The sequence below is a fragment of the Nicotiana sylvestris genome, chromosome 8 (assembly GCF_000393655.2).
Source record: "Nicotiana sylvestris chromosome 8, ASM39365v2, whole genome shotgun sequence".
NCBI lineage: Eukaryota > Viridiplantae > Streptophyta > Magnoliopsida > Solanales > Solanaceae > Nicotiana > Nicotiana sylvestris.
This window is the reverse complement of record NC_091064.1, coordinates 164,005,737-164,031,437: the sequence shown is the minus strand read 5'-3', so window position 1 is coordinate 164,031,437 and position 25,701 is coordinate 164,005,737. Positions and strand designations below refer to the sequence as shown.

At 40.5% G+C, this 25,701-nt stretch overlaps 1 protein-coding gene and 1 non-coding gene across 2 annotated transcripts; one reads left to right on the top strand and one right to left on the bottom strand.

Annotated features, from left to right (window-relative positions):
* Positions 1-16,279: 16,279 nt before the first annotated feature.
* LOC138876656 (small nucleolar RNA R71) lies at positions 16,280-16,384 on the bottom strand. The gene has a single exon (XR_011401998.1). It is a non-coding gene; the product is annotated as a small nucleolar RNA R71 (small nucleolar RNA).
* Positions 16,385-20,230: 3,846 nt separating this feature from the next.
* On the top strand, positions 20,231-20,788 carry LOC104239208 (uncharacterized). Its single transcript, XM_009793783.2, has one exon. The coding sequence runs from the start codon at positions 20,231-20,233 to the stop codon at positions 20,786-20,788; it is 558 nt and encodes a 185-aa protein (XP_009792085.2).
* Positions 20,789-25,701: the final 4,913 nt, after the last annotated feature.

The window sequence follows — 25,701 nt, the reverse complement described above, 5'->3', positions numbered from 1 at the left end:
ACAACGACCTAGAGAGGAAATGGTCTTGTAACAACAAGTTTCACAACAATATTGTACATCCTCCACAAGAAAGAGGAATCTACCGTGACTAGTGATCGGGAAGTAAAAATCAAAAGAAATATTCGAAGATCATATGAGTTGTACGCAAACTCTGGCATGCGTGGGAACTAAGATAAGCTAAGTATGGACGCAACAAGGGGCAGAAAGACCAGGAAAAGTAATAGCTTACGTTGAAAGCTAAGATGGAATGAAAGAATTATTTGATCAATAATCCAGAGTTAGTACGTTATGGATACACTCAAGATTTTAGAGCATTATCCAGACAACATATTTGTTGACAATCATACATCCATAGAAGACTCCGATATAAGTTAAAAGAAAGAATTGAGCCTAGGGCATAGACAAAGAATTCAATTGTTAGAAGATTGTATCATGGATATTCCATAATGCCCATTAAAGGCTAAGGTAATAACTGATACCATGACCCATGGATTGGAAGATAGCTTAAGCCTACGTAAAGGCTGATCTAAAGGAAGAGGAAACTAAAGAATTACGTCACCTAAGTAAATAAGGAGTCTGATTATTGGACCTAGAAAAATTATAGAAGTTGCGCTTGAGAACATGACGTGCGTATGCACGTGCGTATAAATGTTGTGTCATGCATAGGTATGAGTGTATATAATATCATCAAGCCACTGAGGGCATCCCATCATATCATCTTGGCCATTGCGGGCAATATCATCAACATATATCAGCTGATCAGGTGGTGGTGCATTTATAACGCTGTAACCTTTTCTCATATCCCATATACATATATTTACATATATATACATATATAACGCAATCTGGTCATGGGTCAATGCACATGTATAAATGAGTGAGATGCATGAAAAATACATAATAATCTCGATATTCCTTCCGGATAAACTTTTCCAACTGCGTATTATTCTGAGACCCATGAACAGAAGATAATAATATTTTTCACGGGGAATCAAAATATAGATACCTCTACTATTTCTATGAGTAGAGTAATTTATGAAAACTGTATATTTGCTCATTTCTTCAGTATTATTTGAACCATGCCAAAAGAAAGAAGGGAGGACCTTAACATACCTATTCCTGGAATTATTTGAACGAATCTGCTTCAACGAAATATGGATGAAAGTCTGCCTGTAAGTCTTGAACGAAATTTGAAAATGCTGAACGAATTTTTTTTCATAAATTCTGTTTTTCCAACTTTTCAACCAAGAAAGTGTTTCTTGTTGTTTGAATGGTTAATGTTACTTGGGTATAAGATTGACATTTTTGGTTGCCATCTTCCTCAAACCAACCAAAAGAATCAAACAATGTGAAATGACTTAACGTCAAAGTCACCAAGCCTTTTGGATGAGAAGATAAGACTTATTCAAGTCTTATGTTAGTTACATAATTTTACTATGAGTAGCCACATGGCATAGATGACTTATGAGTCATTCTTTGCCTTATGGCACTTGTGCCATATTTTTTTTGGAGTGAGATTTTGTTAATTTTTATCTATTTATTAGTTAACTGGGTAATGTCCTGTTACTCGGTAACTAATCAATTACTAGCATAATTTAAAAGTTACCACAAATTACTTAAAATTCTTCTTATTTTTAATATACTTTATACATTATACTACCGTGGTCATATGGTACCTTGCATGGTACTAGTTCATAATTATCGGATATTATCGCTAGACCCGTATTTTATTTCAAATTGACCACTTTCAACGAAAGTCAAGTAAACCTAACAAAAGAAGCACTATCACATATTTTATTTCAAATTGACCACTTTCTAACAAAAGAACTAAACATGTAAAATGCTTCATCTTTAGATGTTAAAAACAATATCTAAGTAAACCTAGAGTAATCATCAACAAGCACTATCACGTATTTTTTACCACCTCTGCTTAATGTTCTCATTGGACCACAGAGATCCATATGGACCAGCTTCATCGATCTGGTCGTGCTTACAACTTTCTTGCATTTAAAAGAGGATCTTACCTGTTTCCCCCTAGCTCAAGCCTCACAAACTTTATCTTCCTTAAACTTGACGTTAGGCAGCCTTATCACCAGGTCCTTGGAGATTGAGTTGATTTAGACTTGCATGTCCAAGTCTCTTGTGCCAAAAGAAGGGTTCATTGTCCAACACACTTAAGTAAGTGAGTTCATTTTTTGAAAGAGTGGACAAATCTACAATGTATATATTGTTTACTCTTTTTTCCTGCAAAATAATCTTGTCAGTGGTAAGATTTATCACAAAACATTTGGTAGAGGTGAATGCTACCAAGTTACCTCTATCACACAGTTGTGATACACTGATTAGGCTATATTTCAAGGCATCTATCAAGTAGACATTCTCAATGGAGTGTGAGTCTGTCTTACCTACCTTTGCAACCCCAATGATCTCACCTTTCTTACCATTTCCAAATGAGGCATTACCTCATTTGAGGTCCTCAAGTGAAAGGAACCGGTTCTTGCTTCCAGTCATATGCTTTGAGCAGCCACTATCCATGTACCATATTTGGTTGCTCCCCTTCACTTGGATCTGCAAACGAAAATTAAGGGTTAGTCTTAGGACCCAAACAAATTTGGGTCCCTTTCTATAAGAAAAAGGGTGAATTAAATTCTTTTAGCCCATCCTGGTAGCCTATTTTTTCCTTGAACAAATGTTTTGTTCTTTTGACTAGCCTTTTTCTTTTGCATTACACTCACTTTTGAAGTGACCAGTCTTACCACAGTGTGTGCAGATTTTGTTCTGAGGAAGTGTGATGTACTTTCTTTTGGGATCCCACTTAGGTGCAGGGGTCTCGTAGTCAAGTCCTCTCTTATTGGTACTATGATGTTCTTGTAGCCATGAAAGTGCATTATTGGACATATTCCATTTACAAGTTCTATCTAGCTCATGCTTATCGTTGCTTAGATCTTCTTTTAGGACTCTTATATGCTCATCTCTTTGTAAAACTCATCTTTCATTTTTCCTAGATTTTCTTCTAAAGTGAGATGTGTATGATCATCTTTCTTTTTACCTGTTCCTAATTTCAGTTTTAAATTTTCAGATCTAAGCTCTAGCACAGTGGTGTCAAGTTCAAGAACCTGGTTCTTCAACTCAGCATTTTTGCTATCACTTTCACTAGCCCTGAGTTCCATATTTTTGCACTTAGCTTTCAAGATTACACATTCCTTAGACAACTATTTCTTTTCATTATTTATTACCTCAGATTCATCAATGAAATCTAGAAGTAACTCAGATAGACTTTCTTTAGACAAAAACATAATCTTGTCTTTGAGATGAATAACATTTATCTCTGATTCCTCATCAGATTCTCCAATAGCTATAAGTTCTTGTTCATCTCCATCTTCATCTTCTGAATCCTCATCTGAGTTTTCCCCCAGGTAGCAACCATAGCCTTTGTTGATCCTTTAATATTCTTGGGATGAACCTGTTCCTTCTTCTCGTTTCTTCCTTCAGCCCTTTCCTTATTCCATTCAATTTCCAACTGAGGACGGTTTTTAATGATGTGATCAGTCTTACCACATTTGTAGCAGCCCTTGTTGGTCTATTTTTCAGGAACCCTTAGTTTGTTATAGCTTGCACCTCTTTAAGAAGCCTTTCCTCTCATTAGATATTTCTTGAAATCCTTTGTGATCATATCCATTTCATCCTCCTCTAGATTAGTACCTTCAGTAATTCTGAGAGTCAGGTTCCTTTCCTTCTTGGGCGCATCCATCTTCATGGTTTGCCTTCTAAGTTCATAGGCAGTGAGATTTCTAATTAGCTCGTCCAAATTAAGAGTGGCAATGTTCTTTGATTCCTGAATAGCAGGTATTTTGCTTTCCCAAATGACTAGCAAAACCCTTGTCAAATTTTTCTCAACTTTCCCTTCTTCAAGAATAACCCTTCCAAGAGACTTAAGTTCATTTGTTAGTGTTGTGAACCTTGTATAAATCCCTTGGATGGTTTCTCCTTCCTTCATGGTGAAATTCTCATATTAAGAATACAGCAGTGTTCCTCTTGATCTCTTCACGTGAGGTGTTCCTGTGTGAGGCACTTGTAGAGTGTCCCAGATTTCCTTAGCAGTGGTACAGCTTTGAACTCTACTGTACTCATCTGGACCAAGTCCACACACAAGCCATTTTTTTGCCTTAGCATTCTTTTCCCACTTCCTCAAGTCCTCAACATTGTAGTCAGCTCTTGTTTTAGCACATCTACTCCTTCAGCATCTTCTTCAAGGTAGCCAGGGGACCATCAGTGACAATGTCTCATAGTTCATAGTCTCTCTAATAATGTGATCTCTCATCCTGTTTTTCCACCAGGAGTAGTACTGGCCATTAAAGAGTGGGGACCTAACAGTGGAGCGCTAAGATTTACCGTCTTTCCGGCCCCGTTTCGGTACACTATTGGAGAGCTCACTGGTCCCGCTGCTTTCTCAATTAAAAATGGAAACTAGCCTACTGAACGATTCCATCTATCACTTACGTCATTTCTCAAGGTCAGAAATCTCAAATTTAGAATTTAAGCATGAAGTCATCGTTCTGTCATCCAACATGCTTCTATCTAAGTGACTTCATACCTTACTAGTCCCCTCCATCACTCTTCTAAGCTCCTTTGCCCTATGCCTTTATACCTACTATTTCGTCTGGTTTTTGGTTTCTAGTCTTATTTTATTAGTAGCCATGATTGGGGCTATAGTACTGACTATGCATAGGGTTTCATTCCTATTCGTTGTTATGATGTTCCATATTCAAATAGCAGAGATTCACGAAGAAGTATTGCGCTTTTTACCAGTGAGTGGTATTATTGGACTGATCTTTTGGTGGGATATGTTCTTTATTTTAGATAATGAAAGCATTCCATTACTACCAACCCAAGGAAATACGACCTCTCTGAGATATACTGTTTATGCCGGAAAGGTACGAAGCTTCCCAGTTTCCAGGTGGTGCACCCATCTTGATCTGTTCCTAAGGTGTTAGTCTCTTAAGGATAACCCACTCTGATACCATTTGATGTTTTATACTTCAATACCACACAAGAGAGGGGTGATTTGTGTCGTGACCAATGTTTCGCTTAAATTGATTGTGGAAGGACCTGGATCTTCTAAGTGTTCCTAGACCTACTATTATAGAAATAGTAAATGTAGACAGTAAAGAACATAAGTATTTTAGGTGGAAAATACCTGGCTCAAAAGGTGAAAAAAACACGACCTACTTTCCAGTAGGATTTTCCCAAACACTCCACTAAAATTACTGAGTCAAAAACTGCATTTACAAAAACTCTTTTATAAACCTAGGACTAACTCTAATCACGTTATAACATACAGCCTCTAACTATTGCGACAACTTCAAGTTAACTCTAACCTGAAGACTCTGAGTATTGATCGGCTCCAACCCTATACCACTACAAAAAGGCAAGAGTGGTCGATGCAGCTTTTACCCGTAAGGTCGGGATCGAATCCATAGAGATCTAATATTAGTTTGAAATTTGGGTTTCTATCTAATTTAGCTATGTGCAATGTTCTTAATTACACTTCTAATCATGCTTTGTTTTGGTTACTATTCTACTTTTAATCACTAATGAAGAATGAAAATAAGCTAAGTATGATATTTTTGTAAAGTCTTCTCAATTGGTATAAAAGGCACTATGGAAGTGACTTAAACCTAGGTGGGTATCTAACGGGGTCTAAAACTTAAGGCAAACTTGTTGTAATTGGGATCATGATATATCCATTGCATATAATTACTCACCTTATACCTCTTGGTAGTTTGAGGGGCTTTGCCCTAATTGGATTTCTCAAGCCCAATTGGGTGTTTACATAATGCAAGCTAAATTGGCTCAAGTCGGGTAATACTATCTCTAGCTTTAACCCTTTAATTGAGGAAATCGATCTCTTGAATGCACCCTAATTCCTTGTTAGCCTGAATTTCCTAGACTTAGTGTCTCTTTATCAAGAAGAGACTAAGTCACAAAGACACAAATCAGTGTTTGCAACCACTAATTCAACAATTAAATCATAAATCAAGCTAAATATCATTAACCCATAAACACTTAAGCCCTAAAATTAAAGACCCATTAAATACCCACACTAGGGTTGAGCCACAACCCTAGCTAATGCGTTTAGCTACTCATAATGAAAGAAGAAATCAAAGATGGAGATGAAATATAATCCATAAAAAGTAATTACAAGATTAAAATATAAGATTAATTGCTAAAGATGTTCTGAAATTACTCAAAAAGGCTAAAAATGGTTGTTCACGTGCTCTACCAAACACTAGATGACTAAAAAAATCTGAAAAAGAACTATTTATACACAGCTAAATTTTTTGGACAAAAACTGCCCCTTTGAGGATTCCGTTGATAGCGAAAAATAGACCGCCTCAGCGTTATGACTACTAGGGCCGCGCAAAAGCAAGCGCGAACCGCGGTTCTTCCCTTTTTAGCTGGTTCTGAACTTGAGTCCGCTGGGAGCGGAAAAACTACTGCCTTAGCGCTCCTTCAACCGCGGCCACAAAATATGAGAGCGGACCACGGTCTTCAATTTGAGCTCAGGACTTTGTTCTCTAATTCTCACTTCCGCTGAGGGCGAGAACTTGACCGTTGTGGCGTCAGAGACACCGTTACTACGCAATTTCACAGCGGGCAGCAGTAACTTGTTAAGCCCAAAAATTGACTCTCTGAATCTTGCCACCGCTAAGAGCGTAATCAAGACTGCCTCAGTGGTGGATCCTCCGCGTTCGGGTCTATTTCTTTGTTGTCAGCACTCTTTTGACTCAGCTTTGAACTTGTGCAGGTTTCACTCCTTTTTGAGCTGGTTATGACTTTCTTGTCTTTTTTTGACCAAACACTGCAAACAAGTACAATAAGTTAGCTTTTGGGAATACTTGTACACACTTTTAATACAAAACCTAAGCAAAAAGGAGCATAAAATAGGCTAAAATCCCTAGTTATCAACTCCCCCAAACTTAAGTTGTTGCTTGTCCTCAAGCAAACAAAGTAATTCTCACCTCCTCAAGATAAAACAAAGGAAAATTTCAGAAAGTAACCTCATCAAGAATTAATTGGGACTAACAATTACCCTCAACTCAAATGTATTATTAACAATACATAACCATTTTAGCACCATGGCTATAGTGCGACACAAAATCATCAAGAGTTGACTCAACTCGTCAAGGAAACTCTTTCTATTACATTGGTCGTTGTAGAACCCAAACTCATACTCCTTGACTCTCCATATGCAACCCTCACTCTTGGATTGTAGCACTCAGAATGAGGATTGTCGAAAATACACTCATCTCTCTCAAAGGAAGGTCACAAGTCCGGCTCTAAGTACCATAAGCTTACCCTTTATGTGGGTCACCACTAATGTAAGCTCACTCAACTCAAGATCATATAGGGCTTTTGCAGGAATGTAATGAAGGCTTTTGGTTCAGGGTAGGATATATTGGTCTATGAAGGTTTTATCTTGCCTTGAGCACTTCATTTGTTTCATTTTGGCTCACATTTTCTTGACTCTTTGAGTCATTTACTTCTTCCTTAGGGGCTAGAGAGACACATTGTCACTCTTTCTTATTCATTTCAATCCTTTTTCTCTTTTCTAATCTTTCCAAGCCTTTCATCTTTGCTTTTATTGAATCCCTTCATTTCTTCCACATTATTCGCTTTCTTTTTGACTTTATGACTTTTCTTTCTTTTTCTTTTTGCCTTTCCTTTTCTTCATTTTGTACCTTTTATCACTTTGCATTCCTCATATCTTCCCTCAAACTTATGCTTTTACCTTGTGCTAAGGAAAGATCGGGTGCCAAAAGAGGATCATTTTAAAATGGATAAGGGTTTGTATCATGGTTATTGAAAGAATAAGGGCTATGGCTCAACGGGGTTGACTAGGGATATCATTCTTGTTGGGCTATGGATGTTTTCAAGTCTCAATTAGGATCAAGGAAAATCTATAATCACTTCTCAAGCCAAGCTATACTTAGGATTTTGCCTAGACAAACATTCAGGGAAACTTCTAGACTTAGTGGCATGGGACTTGGACTTGCAAATCAATAGATCACTACACAAGCTATAGGATTGCTAAAGAGACAAAGTTGAGGTTCCACAACAACCTTGGCTAAGATTTAAGCAACACAATTGTTTCTGAGAAACCACTCGATGATTGTTTAGTCAACAAGAGTCTCGAGGTCACAACTATCACCATTCTATACATACCAATTTGTTTTTAACCATAAGGTTAAAGGTAAATGTGTTAAGACCAAGTGAAGCTTTTCCTGAGGCACTATAGCTCACTAACTACTATTTACACAAAAACGAAAAGAAAACAGACTCAAAGCCTTAAGAAGGTTGTCATGTCATCCATCATCAGGAAGAGCAACCCAGTTCACACAAACTCCACCTTTGGAAAGAACCGTGGCATTAAGAAAACCAAAGGCTTATTGATCAAAAAACTTGTAAAATAAGAAGCTACGAACCAAAAAAGAAACTACTATTTGAAATAAGAAGCTATGCTATTAAGGAAAATTGCAAAAGAAGTTATGAAGTAAAATGCAGAAAGTAAACTAAATATGTACAATAGGGTATTTAGACAAATATACATAAGAGGTAATGAATATATACATGGAAAAGTAACTTTATATACATACCAAAATTGAAAAATAATGAAAAGTAAAAAAAAATTATCAAAATAGGACCACCACCTCAAATGAAAACTAGCATTGTCCTCAATGTTAAATAACCAAAAATAAGATCATAAAGGGGTTAGAGAGTAAAGAAAACTCCTTATGGGTCCTATGTTATTATTATTATTATTATTATTCTGCTATTGACCGCATGTTAATTTAAAATTGTTAAAAGGTTAAGGAAAAAGGGTAATAAGATCTATAACACTTGGCTTGCCTAGCTTTCACGTGTAGGTGCCATCACGACTCTCGAGAGTGAGAAGTCCAGGTTGTGATAAGTTGGTATCAAAGCTCTAGGTTGCTTAGGTCTCACAATTCACGGATAAACTTGGTAGAGTCTGAGGGATCGGTACGGAGACATCTATGCTTATCCCCTAGAGGCTATAGAGTTAGGAACATTTTCATTTCTATTAATCACTATCGTGCGGTTTCGTTTCTCAATACTAATTGAATTTCTACTCTGTTCTTTCGCAGATGACGAGAACACGTGCTGCTTCATCCGCTTACCAGCAGCCCGAGCCCCCAACAGCAGTTCCCACGAGGGGTAGAGGACAAGGCCAAGGCCGTGCTAGGGACCGAGGCAGAGGCAGAGCTCAGTCTAGAGCAGCAGCACCAGCGGTGGAGCCTCAGGTAGAGTTTGATGATGAGGTTCCGGCCCAGACAGTTCCAGTGGACCCAGCTTAGGTCCCGGAGGGGTTCATTGCTACCCCTATACTTCAGGATGCTCTGGTCCGTCTAGTGGATCTTATGGAGAGTTTCACCTAGCTAGGCTTACTTTTTGTAGCACCAGCTATCTCTCAGGTTAGGGGAGGAGCACAGACTCCCGCTACCCACACTCCGGAGTAGATGGCTCCCTAGTTTCAGACTCCAGCAGCTCAGCTAGTTAGAGCAGTTCAGCCGGGTGTAGTAGCTCAGATCGGTGATGGAGCAGCTATGTCTACCGATGCTTTGTGGAGATTGGACAAGTTAACCAAACTATTCACTACTCCTTATGGTGGTACATCTTCAGAGGATCCCCAGGATTATTTAGAAAGTTATCATGAGGTTCTTCGGAATATGGGGATAGTGGAGACCAATGGGGTCGACTTTGCTGCTTTTCGTCTGTCAGGTTCCACCAAGACTTGGTGGAGGGATTACTGTTTGGATAGGCCAGCTGGGTCACCTACCTTGACTTGGGATCAGTTCTCTCAGCTATTTCTGGAGAAGTTTCTTCCTATCACTCAGAGGGAGGACTATCGGAGGCAGTTTGAGCATCTCTAGCAGGGTTTTATGACCGTCACTCAATACGAGACCAGGTTCATTGCTGTGGCCCATCATGCTCTTATTACAATTCTCACCGAGAGAGAGACGGTGAGGAGTTTCATTGAGGAACTCGCTCAGCCGATTTGATTTCAGATTGCTAAGGAAACTCGAAGCGAGATTTCTTTTCAGGATGCGGCCAATATGTCCAGGAGCGTTGAGATGGCTCTATCGTAGGAGAGTGGTCAGGGGTATAATAAGAGGCCCCGTCATTTAGGCAGGTTCAGTGGTGCCTCATCTGGAGGTAGGGATTCTTTTGGTAGGGGCCATCCTCCCAGGCCATTTCATTCAGCACTTTAGACTTCTCACGGTGCTCTAGGTGGTTGTGGTTCTTATGTGCAATATTCTGATCAGTAGTCCTACCGTGTACTATCATCTCCTATTAGAGCACCTCCTCTTCAAAGCTATTCTCATGGTCAGTCGGCCCGTCATGGTCAGTCTCAGTTTCCTCAGCCGCAACACTCGGGTGGATGCTTTGAGTGCGGTGAGTATGGTCATATCTAGAGGGCTTGTCCGAGATTAGTGGGTGTTCAGTCTCAGCAGCAGGTTTCTCAGTCCATGGTTCAGGCACCGAGTGTTCCACCACCCGCTCAACCAACTAGAGGTGAGGGTAGAGGTGTTAGAGGTGGAGGTTAGGCTGCTAGAGGTGGAGGCCAGCCAGCAGGAAGTCGTCCCAGGGAGATAGCTCAAAGTGATGGGGCACAACCCCGATGTTATGCTCTTCCAACCAGGATCGAGGCTGAGGCATCCGATGCAGTTATCAAAGGTATTGTTCTGGTCTATAGTAGAGATGCTTCAGTTCTATTTGATCCAGGGTCTACATACTCCTATGTGTCATCTTATTTTGCCCCATATCTGGTCATGCCTAGTGATTCTTTGAGTGCTCCTATATATGTGTCTACACCGGTGGGTGATTCTATTGTGGTGGATTGTGTACATCGTTCATCCATAGTTGTGATTGGAGATTTTGAGACCCGAGTAGATCTGTTACTTTTGGATATGGTCGATTTTGATATCATATTAAGGATGGACTGGTTACCACCTTACCACGCTATCTTGGACTGTCATGCCAAGACTGTGACCTTAGCTTTGCCTGGTTTACCTCGTTTAGAGTGGAGAGGGACTCCTAGTTATTCCACCCGTAGGGTTATCTCATATATGAAGGCTTGGCATATGGTTGAGAAGGGATGTTTGGCCTATTTGGCGTATGTTTGTGATTTTAGTGCAGAGGTTCCTTCTATAGATTATGTACCTATTGTTCGTGAGTTTCTAGGGGTATTTCCTACAGACCTATTGGGTATGCCGCCCGACAAGGCTATTGACTTTTGCATTGATTTGGCTCCGAGCACTCAACCCATTTTTATTCTGACGTATCGTATGGCCTCACCAGAGTTGAAAGAATTGAAAGAACGGTTGCAAGACTTACTTGAAAAGGGCTTTATTACACTTAGTGTCTCGCCTTGGGGTGTGCCAGTGTTATTTGTTAAGAAGAAGGACGGATCGATGAGGATGTGTATAGATTATCGGCAGTTGAACAAGGTCACAATCAAGAATAAGCACCCATTGTCGAGGATTGATGATTTGTTTGATCACCTTCAGGGTGCCAAAGTGTTTCTGAAGATTGATTTGAGATCTGGCTACCATCAGTTGAGGATTATAGCATCTGATGTCCCTAAGACAGCTTTTTGCACTCGGTACGGGCATTATGAGTTCTTAGTGATGTTATTTGGGTTGACAAATTCCCCAGCAACTTTCATGGACTTGATAACTCGAGTGTTCAAGCCTTATTTGGATTCCTTCGTGATTGTCTTCATTGATGATATTTTGATCTATTCTCGCAGCCGGGAGGAGCACGAGCAGCATCTTCAAGCCGTTCTTCAGACTCTGAGGAATAGTTAGTTGTATGCCAAGTTTTCAAAGTGTGAGTTTTGGTTGAGTTCGGTTGCATTCTTGGGTCATGTTGTATCAGCAGAGGGTATTTAGGTGGATCCTAAGAAGATTTCGGTAATCAAGGACTGGCCTAGACCCACATCAGCTACAGAGATCCGGAGTTTCTTGAGTTTGGCGGGTTATTACCGTCGGTTTGTGGAGGGTTTTCATCTATTGCATCCCCGATGACTAGGTTAACCTAGAAGGGTGCCCAGTTCAGGTGGTCGAATGAGTGTGAGGCGAGCTTTCAGAAGCTCAAGACAGCTTTGATTATGGCGCCAATGTTGGTTTTGCCCATAGGTTCAGGGCTATATACAGTATATTGTGATGCATAACATATTGGACTTGGTGTGGTGTTGATGTAGAATGGCAAGGTTATTGCATATTCTTCGCGACAGATGAAGATCCACGAGAAGAATTATCCAGTTCATGATTTGGAGTTAGCAGCCATTGTTCACGCGCTAAAGATTTAGAGGCATTATTTAGAGTTTGCAATACTTGTTCAAGCAGAAGGAGCTACATTTGAGGTAGAGGAAATGGTTGGAGCTATTGAAAGACTATGATATCACCATCTTGTATCATCCGGGAAAGGCCAATGTAGTGGCCGATGCATTGAGTAGGAAGTCATCCAGTATAGGCAGTCTTGCGTATATTCCAGTCGGTGAGAGACCGCTTGGATTGGATGTTCATGCTTTGGCCAATCAGTTCGTGAGGTTGTATATTTCTAAGTCCAGCCATGTTCTAGCTTACATAGTCGCTCGGTCTTCATTATTTGAGCGATCCGAGATCGACAGTATAATGATCCTTATTTGCTTGTCCTTAGAGACACATTGTGGCACGGAGGTGCCAAGCAGGTTACAGTTGTAGATGATGGATTTTTTGAGGATGTAGGACCGTATTTGTGTGCCTAATATGGATGGACTATGTGAGTTAATTCTGGATGAGGCCTATAGTTCCCGGTACTCTATTCATCCGGGCACCGCTAAGGGACTTGCGACAACATTATTGGTGGAGGAGAATGAAGAAGGACATTGTTGCCTATATAGCTCAGTGTTTGAATTGTTAGTAGGTAAAGTACGAGCATCAGAGACCTGAGGGTTTGTTTCAGAGGATTGAGATTCCTGAGTGGAAGTGGGAGCAAATCACTATGTATTTCGTTGTTGGACTCCCACAAACTCAGAGGAAGTTCGATGTAGTATGAGTTATTATTGATAGGCTGACCAAGTTAGCGCATTTCATTCCTATGGTAGTTTTTTATTCCTTGGAGCAGTTGGCTGAGATCTATATACGAGAGATTGTTTGTCCTCATGGTGTGCCCGTGTCTATCATTTCTTACCAGGGTATGCAGTTTACCTCGCACTTTTGGAGAGCAGTACAGCTTGATTTGGTACGCGGGTCGATTTGAGCAAAGCATTACATCCTCCGACGGATGGACAATCCGAGTGTACTATTCAGAATTTGGAGGATATGCTCTGAGCATGTGTTATTGACTTTGGATGTTCTTGGGATAAGTTCTTTCCATTAGCAGAATTTGCCTACAACAACAATTACCAGTCGAGCATTCAGATGGCTCCCAATGAGGCATTATATGGTAGGTGGTGTCGGTCGCCGGTTGGGTGGTTTGAGCCGGGGGAGGCTCGGTTGTTGGCTACAGAATTAGTTCAGGATGCCTTGGATAAGTTGAAGATCATTCAGGATAGGCTTCGTACAACTCATCCCAGGCAGAAAAGTTATGCCGATTGCAAGGTTTGTGATGTGGCATTTATGGTCGGAGAGCGGGTGTTGCTTAGGGTGTCGCCCATGAAGGGCATGATGAGATTTGGGAAGAAGGGCAAGCTAAGCCCTAGGTTCATTAGTCCTTTTGAGATTCTGGATCGAGTGGGAGAGGTGGCTTACAAACTTGTGTTGCCACCGAGTTTATCAGTTGTGCACCAAGTTTTTCATGTGTCCATGCTTCAAAAGTATCACGGCGATCCATCCCACATGTTAGACTTCAGCACTATCCAGTTGGACAAGGCTCTGACCTATAAGGAGGAGCCGGTAGCCATTCTGGACCGGCAGGTTCATCAGTTGAGATCGAAGAGTTACCCTTCTGCTCGTATTCAGTGGAGAGGTCAGCCTGCCGAGGCAGCTACCTGGGAGTCCGAGTCCGATATGCGGAACCGATATCCCCATCTTTTCCCCGACTTAGGTACTTCTTTTCTATGTCCGTTCGAGGAGGAACGGTTGTTTTAGAGGTGGAGGATGTGACAACCCAAAAGGTCATCACTTGATTTACAAGTGAATTTCATGTTCCGAGGCCTTAAAAGCCTCCTTTTATGTCACCTCGATTTGTGTGCACGGTCCGGGCATATATCCGGAACGTTTTTATGTGAAAATTTGATAAAAATGCTCATTTGGCCTTTAAAATTGAATTTAAGTTGACTTCGGTCAATATTTTGAGTAAACGGACCCGTACCTGTGATTTGACGGTCCCGGAGAGTGATGTTTAGCTTAAAGTATATATATTTCTATGTATATCGTCTCATATTTTACTTTTGTTTTGTGAATTTGGGATATTAAATGCTATGATATAATATTAATTTGAAGTGTTTTTACATGTAGGAATGATTCGGGAGCAATTGGGGGCGAAACATACAAGATTTGAGACAAAACGAACAAAACCAAAAAAATGTGCTTTGGGTGACACAGACAGCGCCTGGTGCCACCTGTGGCGCTGGAAATAGAACTGAAAAATGGGCAGCGCCCTAGTGGCCGCGGCCGCTGGCGTCGGGCTGGGCGTCGTTGACGTTGTTTTCATCCTATTTTGCCCGGGACACGGTTTATTCGGCCCTAGACCTATCCAACACGTATAAAAGAAAGACTACGCCTATTTTCAAAGGGAGAGACGCACTTTGGGAGGAAAAACATACACAAGAAACATCGAGGAGCAAGAACATCTCAGAATTCTTCATCTTTTCTAGTATTTTCAATTATTCTTAACTTATGCAATTGTTTGATTACATCATGAGAGGCTAACCACTCATTGTTCTAGGCTTGTGATTTAGCCATGAATATTGTTGTTTGATATTAGCTTGACCTTAATTATAATTCACCAATATATGGTTGTTTCTTCAATTCTTTGTTTAATTGCTTAATTGTCTGGCCAGCAGTTAGGTTCTATTTACTATCTATGCTATGCTTGGGAAAGCCGTGTTTAGATTAGAGAAGAATTGAAGAGAGCATGATCTTAACCCTTAAGGGGAGCGGATTTGTGGTTAGGATAGGAACATACCTAGTCACCGTGCTTAATTAAATATCGTAATCTTAATGTGTTCTTAATATATTGATTTCATAGGAATATAGGCATTAATCTATTGAGAATAGGTAAGCAGTACTTCGGGAGAAGGCTATGAGAGCATTTATCAATTAATTAACAGCCATGAGTGAATTATATAAAAGGGAGAGTTAATTAGAACACAATACGAATGGTGAATCCATCACAACCCTGGAATACTTGACTCTGCTGAATACACGACAATCAACTCGTTACTTGATAATTTAGTTATTATTTAGAATCGTAGTATAATATAATCATATTATTGGACTTTGATTTTAGCTGCATTGAATAACAATTTTAGTGATTTAGTGAGTGGTTTATACAAGTCTCTGTGGGTTCGACACTCAACTTATTATTATATTACTTGTCGACCACGTATACTTGTGTGTGTGTGTTTGGGAGCAACAAGTTTTTGGTGTTGTTGCTGGGGACTTAAATATTAACTACTTTCTAGTTTTTGCTTTAATTGTTTATGTCGTCGAGTCTAATGTTACTTGACTGTTGCCCGGATCTCAGGAACTTTGATTGAATACGTAGGGTCAGAAGCTAGGACCGACTTCAAGGCTTTGATCCTGAACCTAAGAGAACATTTCACAGGAGGTTGAGGGAAGCAAGGGACACGAATAATATTTAGGCACTTGTTCAATTTCATGTAGACATGGAAGAGGAGCAACACATGGCTGTTCAGGAGGTAGTGATGCCCAGAATTGCTAATGTCACCTCCAGCATTGTGAAGCCCAGAATCACTGGGCACTTTGAGTTGAAACAGAGTATGATCCAGCTACTTCATGCAAATGGGCAGTTTATGGGTCTTCCACACGAGGATCAACAATAGCATATTCTGAACTTCTTAGAGATTAGTGATACTTATATCACTAGCGAGGTCACTTCAGATTATGTGAGGCTCACACTTTTTCTATTCTCTCTGTTGGGCGAAGCTAAGCGATGGCTAAAGATAGAACCAGCTAATTCCATTACATCATGGAATGATTTGGCAAGAAACTTTCTTTCGAGGTTCTTCCCTTCAGGCAAAACCGCAAAGATCAGAAGTGAGATAGTTTCCTTCAAATAGAAAGAAGGGGAATCTTTATACTCTGCTTGGGAAAGGTTCAAGGGGCTACTCAGAGACTGTCCTCATCACAATCAGACGAATGAAGTGTTAGCTCACACTTTCATAGAAGGGCTACATCCTGAAACAAAAATTGTGGTAGATGTTGCAGTTGGAGGTCAAGTGTTGGAGAAAATCTTTGACGAGATATATGCATTATTGAACAAATTCTCCAAAAGCAATCTGGATTGGCAAGGAGAGATGGCATACACATAGTGCAAAAGTCTGCAGGAGTTCTTGACTTAGATGTAGTCTCAGCATTATCAGCGTAGATTTCTACAGTAACCAACCAAGTCAATCAGATTACCTTGATTATCAACAAGCAACAAGTAAACCCGGTACAACAAGTTCAAGTGTTTTGTGAAATATGTGGAGAGGGTCACACGAGCGACATATGCCCCTCTAACCCAGAGTCTGTCTGCTTTATGGGTAATTCAAATAGGGGCCAAACAAACCAATATGGAATCACTTACAATCCCAACTGGAGGAACTACCTAAACATCTCTTGGGGTGGAAAGCAAGGTACTCAGAATCAATATAAGCCTCAAGCACCTCAACAGCAATATAGACCACCTCATATTGAACAACAAGCGAGTCTTATAAGTCACCTTGAAGACATGTTGAAAAAGTGATGGCTAAACAGCAAGGCCTCTCTCAGAAAGTGATGGTTGAACAGCAAGCTCAAGCTGCAACAATGAGAAATTTGGAGTGCCAAATGGGACAGTTTGCCAGTGCTCAAAACACTAGACTAGTTGGAGCTCCTCCAAGTGACACTAAACCTAATCCTAGGGCAGCCCTTAATACCATTTCGTTGAGGAATGGGAGAAAACTAGAAGAAGTTCAGTCTAAAACGAGGAAACAAGTGACTTTTAATGAGAGGCCAACCGCTATAGAATCAACATCCGAAAAAGCTAAGGAGCCAGATAAGCCAGCTGGAGAGGCGGTGGCTGAGCAACCCCCACCATTGGTTGCGAGGCCAACACCTCCATTCCCTCAAAGATTGTAGAAATTAAGGGATAATGCCGCATATAAAAAGTTTCTTGATATTTTGAAGCAGGTGCAAATTAATATTCCATTGGTTGTCATCTTACAAGAAGTACCCAGATATGCAAAGTACATCAAGGACATTGTGGCAAATAAAAGGAGGTTTACCGAGTTTGAAACTGTGGCACTCACTGAGGAGTGCAGTTCAAGAATTTAGGGCAAGTTACCTTAGAAATTGAAGGATCCAGGTAGTTTCATTATCCAAATCTCGATTGGTAAACATGTTGTTGGGCGAGCTTTATGTGATCTTGGAGCGAGCATCAATTTGATGCCACTATCGGTGTTTAGATAGATGGGGTTGGGTGAGACACGCCCAATAACCGTTATCTTACAGTTAGCCAATCGCTCCCTTGCTCATCCTGAGGGAGTGACTGAAGATGTGCTAGTTCAAGTGGGTTCTTTCATATTTTCGGCTGACTTCATTATCTTGGATTACGAGCTATTATCGATGTTTGTGAAGGAAGGATGACAATGAGAGTGGGTGATCGAGTGGAGGTATTCAATATTTATAAAGCACTCAAGTTACCAGCCACTATGAAGAGTTATCCATGATTTCTGTGGTGGAAAGTGATGCTATATCATTAGTACCTTACATGAGCCTTATAGATCCTATTGAACGTGCTTTGATTGGGGATGAAGAAGATAGTAAAGATGACATAAAGGGAGAAATTGAGCAATTACTTGATACGTCCTTTAATTATGTCCATGGGTTTGGAAATTTGAGGAGTTGCACAGACCTGTCACTCTGACCCTTCCGAAGCCATCTATAGAAGAAGCCCCAAGGCTAGAACTTAAACATCTACCAGCGCACCTGCGCTATGCTTATTTGGGAAACTCTGAGACATTGCTCGTGATTATATCCTCCATCTTGACTAACACTCAAGAAGAAAAATTGCTCAGAGTACCCCGAGAGCATAAGATGGCTATTGGGTGGACTATAGCTGACATTAAGGGTATTAATCCATAGTTTTGCATGCATAAAATCTTTTTAGAGGACGGACACCGCCCTAGTGTGAAGCAACAAATAAGATTAAATCCCATTATGAAAGAGGAAGTAATCAAGCTACTCGATGCAGGTATCATTTTTCCTATTTCTGACAGCAACTGGGTAAGCCTAGTTCAATGTGTGCCCAAAAAGGGAGGAATGACTGTAGTTGAGAACGAGAAGAATGAGCTAATTTCTACTCGCACTGTTATGGGGTGGAGAGTCTGCATCGATTATAGATGGCTCAACAAAGCAACTCGCAAGGACCACTTCCCACTGTCATTCATTGACCAGATGCTAGACAGATTAGCTGGCATAAATATTATTGCTTCCTTGATGGTTATTCGGGATACAATCAGATTGTCATTTGCCTAAAGGATCAGAAGAAGACCATTTTAACTTGTCCGTATGGTACTTTTTCCTTCAAGCGAATGTCATTTGGTATTTGTAATGCACCAACCACTTTCCAGAGGTGCATGATGGCTATTATCACCGAGAAATTCGTGGAAGTGTTTATGTATGATTTTTCAGTTTTTGGGTCTTCTTATGATGATTGCTTGAGGAATTTAAGCAAGGTGTTGGCCCGTTGTGAAGAAACAAATTTGGTACTGAATTGGAAAAAGTGCCATTTTATGGTACAAGAAGGAACCGTGTTGGGTCACAGAGTATCTAGGAGCGGCATTGAAGTTGATAAGGTGAAGGTGGAGACGGTTTAAAAATTACCTCCACCTATTTCAGTGAAGGGTGTCCGGAGTTTCTTGGGACACGCGGGTTTCTATCGGCGCTTTATTAAAGATTTTTCGAAAATTGCTACTCCTTTGTGCAGGATGCTTGAAAAAGATGTAACTTTCAACTTTGGTGATGCTTTCCTCAAGGCATTTGAAGAACTCAAAAAGAAGTTGGTGTCTGTTCCCATTATTGTGACTCCTGATTGGTTTGTACCATTTGAACTTATGTGTGATGCGAGTGACCTTGCTATTGGGCAGTGCTAGTCCACAGGAAGGACACGGTGTTTATTCCATCTACTATGCTAGTAAGACTCTTGATGATGCACAGCTGAATTACACCAGCACTGAGAAGGAGTTGTTAGCTGTTGTGTGGGCCTTTTGAGAATTTTTGGGCATACTTGGTGGGAACGAAAGTTATAGTCCACACTGATCATGCAGCAATCAGGTATTTGTTTACAATAAAGGAATCTAAAGCAAGATTGATGCGCTGGGTTTTATTGCTGCAAGAATTTGATGTAGAAATACGAGATCGAAAGGGGATAGAGAACCAAGTAGCTAACTATCTATCAAGGCAGAAAAATCATGATTACGTGGAGGAGGGTGGCCAAATTAAAGAAGTTTTTCCTGATGAGAAACTTTTTGTTGTCACCCAAGACCCATCCATGCAGACTATGTGAATTATCTTGTGAGTGGGGTTCTTCCTCCTGAAATCCAATCTGAAGCTAGAAAGAGGTTTCTACACTATGTGAACTTCTACTACTGGGATGAGCCCTATTTGTACAAGCAATGTGCTGATCAGTTGATGAGGAGATGCATTCCTGTAACAGAGGTGGAATTAGTGATGTATGATTGTCACGCATCACCCTACGGGGGCCATCATGGAGGAGATAGAACAGCTGCAAAGGTGCTACAATCCGGTCTCTTTTGGCCGACTTTATTCAAGGATGCCCATGCATTTGTTAAGAAGTGTGACCAATGTCAGAGAACGGGAACAATCACAAGGAGGCATGAGATGCCTTTGAATAACATCCTAGAAGTTGAGCTTTTTGATGTGTGGAGAAAAGATTTTATGGGGCCATTTCACCGTCGAAAGGAAACTAATACATTTTGCTAGCAGTTGACTACATGTCAAAATGGGTGGAGGCAATTGCTTTGCCAACAAATGATGACATGGTGGTAGCTGCTTTTGTGAAAAAGAACATATTCTTGAGATTTGGGACTCCATGTGCCTTAATTAGTAATGAAGGGACTCATTTTTGCAATCGATTTCTGAATAACCTTCTAGCTAAATATGGAGTTCGCCACAGAGTTGCTACAACATATCATCCTCAAACAAGTGGCCAAGCTGAGCTGTCAAACAAAGAAATAAAGCAAATATTAAAGAAGACGGTGAGTGTGAATACGATGGATTGGGCTGCAAAGTTAGATGATTCCTTATGTGTGCATAGGACTGCATATAAAACGCCAATTAGAGCGTCCCCTTACAAGCTTGTTTATGGGAAGGCATGTCACTTGCCTGTTGAACTGGAACACAAGGCATACTGGGCCATTAAGAAGCTGAACATGGACCTTGAGGCCGCAGGCGAGAAAAGACTTATGCAGTTGAATGAGTTAGATGAGTTGAGATTGCACTCTTATAAAAATGCTAAGCTCTATAAAGAAAAAGACAAAAAGATAGCATGACAAGCATATCAAGCCACGTCACTTCGAGCCAGGCCAATAGGTATTATTATTCAATTCTAGGCTACGGTTGTTCCCTGGAAAGCTAAAATCAAGATGGTCAGGTCCGTTTGAGGTGGGGAGAGTCACTCTTTATGGTGCAATCGAGCTGCGAGCTTTAAATGGTGAGGGGAATTTTTTGGTGAATGGTCATAGAGTCAAGCATTATTGGGGAGGAATGATCAATCGTGAGAAGACCAAGGTTGTACTCGCTGATGAGTAAGCGAGACTATACATCCTGCCGCGATGTTAAATCAGGCGCTTGTTGGGAGGCAACCTAATTTTTATTGCTTTCCTAGTTTAACTTCTTAATATTTCTTGTAGAGCAGGTAGAGTATTGCATTTTCTTTGTAGGTATAGAAATTTTAGATGTAATGATGTAGGACGTGTAAATTGGGTATATATAAGGCTCGGGGGATTAGGATGCTTAAAAACAATTCACAAAACAGCGCCTAGCGCTGCCTAGGGTGCCAGAAACAGTGTCGACCAAAACCCCAGCGCCAGGCAGGGTGCGAGGCACCAAGCTGGGTATGCCAGGTAAGTTTTTTTTTTAATTTCATTATTTGTTGTATTTTTTTAACCCTTACCCATTTAACCCAACCCAAATACTCATTTACACTAACACTATAACCCAATCGTAATACTCATATCCTTTCCCAGCCCCACCCAAACACAAACAACCCAAATTCAAACCTGAAGAAGCACAAAGAAACGCACAAACGCTATTGCTTCTGCCAGACCTCCCTCTTCTTCTTCACGAAAATTTTCTCCAAATTCTTCTTTCTCTCTTTCTCTCTTTCTCCAGTCTACAGGTATGTTCTTCTTCTTCTCTTCTATTTCTTTTTGTGTTTTATCTAGTAGATAAACATGATTCCATTCCCAAGAGCCCTAATCCCCAATATATTTTCTATGTAGTTCTTATGAAATTTTTATGGTGGTGACTTGTTTTGGTCGAAAATTGTGTGTTTAATGTGTATACGGAGTAGTAAACAAGAATTCCCTCTACTTTGTTGAAAATTGGGAAGGTCACCATATTCCACCATTATTGAATTAGAACCACACACTTTATGCCCGCAATGTGTTTGTTGTAATGTTTTAATGAGAATTTTGTTGCACCGGTGAAATCTGAGTAACTGGATGTATTTGTGTATGAATTTGGGCTAAGTGTGGGGTGTGTAGGGATGCTTTTATATGCTAGGGGGTGTGGCTTTGATGCAATACATGTTCCCTACACCATCGATCTTATGTGTTGTATGTTGTAGAATCTTGTAAGTTTGACTAATTTAGAATAGTCTAGTAGTTGTGAAGAGTGCATACCATATGCCTCTTGCTTACCTTAATGTGAATTCACGTAGCCATGATCAATCATTATTGTGTGGCATGGGGAAGTCTTGAGTACCCATAGCTTTAAGGTTCAACACTTGTACATGATAAAAATAAATTGTGACATAGTGTACATTGTGCCTTCCGTTTTAAGTGTAGGGTCAGTTCATGACTTGCACGACAACCTTGGGCATATTTCTTGACCAGTTCTCACATTCATGTTTAATTGTGTTGCAGGATACTATGGCTCGTGATGACTCTAGCAAAAGCAAGGGCATTGTAAAGTCCTCCACCACTTCTCCTGTGCCTAAAAAGCGCAAGCAGGGAGAAAGCTCTTCATGGTAGTCCAAGGGAAAACAGTTCGTTGAAGGATCTCAGCAGGCGCCATTAATGTCGAGGCCTCGTTTGGATTTGGTTAAAGATGCAGCTATTGCATGGCACAAGGACTTCGTGCCATCTGGTCGGTACATTTCTAAGATGGGGATTAACAGCACGACATTAGAAAGAAACTTCCCTGAGATACTTGATAGGCTGCGAGCTTTAAATATGCACAAGTTCTTAGAATGACCAGGGCATGCAAACCTGAGCATGGTTCGAGAGTTGTATGCTAACTGGAATTACACATTGGACACTTCACGTGTAAGAGGGAAGGATGTGCCGATGGATAGAGAGTCTTTGTGTGACTATTTGGCGACTGAGAATACTAACCCAAGGAGACTCTAACTCTTTATCAGAAGCCCGAAATATAAGCTGATACGTCACACAATAAGCTGATACGTCACACTCTTTGCAGTGTGGATTCCAATGCTAAGTGGATAAGGAAGCAAGGCAACATTTACCTCTCTATGGTGCGCTCCGACATCAACAGAGCTGCCAAGGTGTGGCAGAATTTTGTACAAGCGAGACCCTTGCCGGCAGAGCACGGCAGCGATTGCACTCAACCTAGAGCGTGTGTCATAATCTTCTTGATGACCGTCCGACCCATTAGTTTGGCTTCCATTATGCTCTGTGAGATGGCCTGTACGAGATTTGGGCGACATATTAGGTGGTTCTTCTTAGAAAACTTACTTACTCAATATATGCTATTTCGAGGAGTGTCGGAGTACCACAGACATGATGAGGTGGTGGAGGCTCCGTCAGGGCTTATGGACATCACATCTCTGGTGGAGACATCGTTGAAACTCACCCCCGTAGCTCGGATGGAGCGAGACGAAAACTTCAACAGGTACCTTTATAACTCGTTGAACTTACTCATGAGCAAAGCAGGTATTTCAAACGAGGAGCGTATGCATTTTCACGATGACTTGTCCATCACGTCCAAGGAGATGTTGGGGATTGCACTTGGTAGCCCTGTTCACTCGTCGGAGGACGTCAACACTGTCAAAGGCTCAGACACTGAGGATGAGTATGGGAATGATGCTACAAGGCCCATGACTTTGGTGCCTCTAGGACTGGATGATGATGACCCCAGAGCTGTTGGGAGAGGTGGACTCTAACTGACCGGGAGTTTTTCTTTTCACCCTACTATGTTTTTCATTTTTACTTGCATCGAGGGCTATGCATAGTTTAAGTGTAGGGTCGAAGGAATACTACCTGTGTTGTAGTTGTATATTTTGTATCAACTTGTTTTAATTTGTTTCTTTTAGTAGTTCTAGTGTAGTTAGTCTAGTGTAGTTTAGTTGCTTTAAAAAACATAAAAATACAAAAGAAAAAAAAATTGAAAAAACTCGGACTTTTCCCGACGATGGATCTTATGGACAATTTTCTTGAGGGATAAAAGTCCGATTTAAAAACACCAAAAAGATTTTTTTTTAGAATAACTAGGTAGTATTCCTTGGTTTTTCTTTGGCACTAGTTCTTTTCCAAGGATGTAGCTCGAACCGGATACTTTATTTTTTTAGGAGTAGTTTAGGAAGAAACTGAGTCGCTCTGAGATAATCGTTGACATGGTTGATGCTGGCACATAAGGCTATGACATACATTTTATTTTCCCATGTATTTGGTTTGACATGTGAAGCCTAAATAAAGTAAATAGCCTATTTTGTAGCGCCTTCTCTCAGTTGTTTTACTAATATGCCACATAGTGCAATGTTGCTTAAATTTCTCATTTAATTGTACTTGCTTGACTTGAGAGTTGAACAGAACCGTCTTGATTGAGTCATGTGCAACGTGTGTGTGAGGATTTCTGATTTTCTGTGCTATCCTGTATAGTATAGAACTTGCCCTGTGTGTTAATTGAAGCGAAATTGTAAGTTGTGCTAATCTAGGAGATGACATAGGCATTTTCTTGCTTGCTCATGGATGTGCTTGTCACATAAAAATAAAAATTTCCGTTGCTAGCCCCTTTAAGCCTATAGAACTTTCTTTTGGCACCCACATTACAAGTCATACCCCCATTTTATTCTTAATTTGATATTGATTGAACCTCTACCTCCTAAGGCACTTAGTCGCTAAAAGAAGTAAGGTTAGAGATTGGGGAGTATCTTTGAGTGGAACCATGTAAGGGCCCGTTGGTGCACTGAAGTGAAATCAAAGGTCACTAGCCGATGAACTTTAATGTATGGAGTGTGTGAAAAAAAGAAAAAAAAGGAAAGAAAAATTGAAAGAAAAGAGAAAAAATATGATAGTTCAAATAATGGAGAAAATACACACCTCCAATTCTTATTGATTTGTGCTAGTGAAAATATACAAGTTCTTAATTGAAAAGAGGGCTTTATTGTATATGGCAAGTGAATTGGTTGAGAAGAATATGTGCTTTAATTGTAAATGTAGTGTATTAAAGTGCTTAGGAGGGTTAGCTCAAGTTTCCGTGCACCAACGATATGGTAGAATATGAGGCTTGCATCATGGGGCTCAATTTGGCCATCGATATGAATATATAGGAGTTGCTAGTAATTGGTGATTCAGATCTTCTAGTACATCAGGTTCTAGGAGTTTGGGATACCAAGAATACAAAAATATTTCCATATATGCATCACATAGAAGAGTTGATGAAAAGATTCACAAAGATAGAATTCAAACATGTTCCGAGAATCCAGAATGAGTTCGCATATGCACTAGCCACTTTGTCCTCCATGATACAACATCCAGACAAGAATTTCATCGATCCTATTCCAGTATGAATCCATAATCAACCAGCTTATTGCGCTCATGAAGAAGAAGAAACACATGGGAATCCATGGTACCATGATATCAACGAATACTAGGCAAAAGGAGAATACCCGGAGCATGCAAATCATACTCAGAAACGCACACTCTGGATATTATCCAATCATTTCTTCCAAAGTGGAGGAATTTTGTATGGAAGGACTCTAGACCTAGGGTTATTACGGTATGTTGATGCCAAAGAAGCTTCAAGACTACCTGAGGAAATATACGCTGGAACCTGCGGGCCGAACATGAATGGTTTCGTTCTAGCTAAGAAGATATTAAGAGCAGGATTCTTTTGGATGACTATGGAAACAGACTACTTCAGGTATGTCCAAACGTGTCACCAGTGTCAGGTACATGCAAATATGATATGGGTACCACCAAATGAACTCAATGCAACAAGT

What these genes read in the sequence shown, in the direction of transcription:
- LOC104239208 (XM_009793783.2), top strand. Translation starts at nt 20,231, where the DNA reads ATGTCAAAATGGGTGGAGGCAATTGCTTTGCCAACAAATGATGACATG.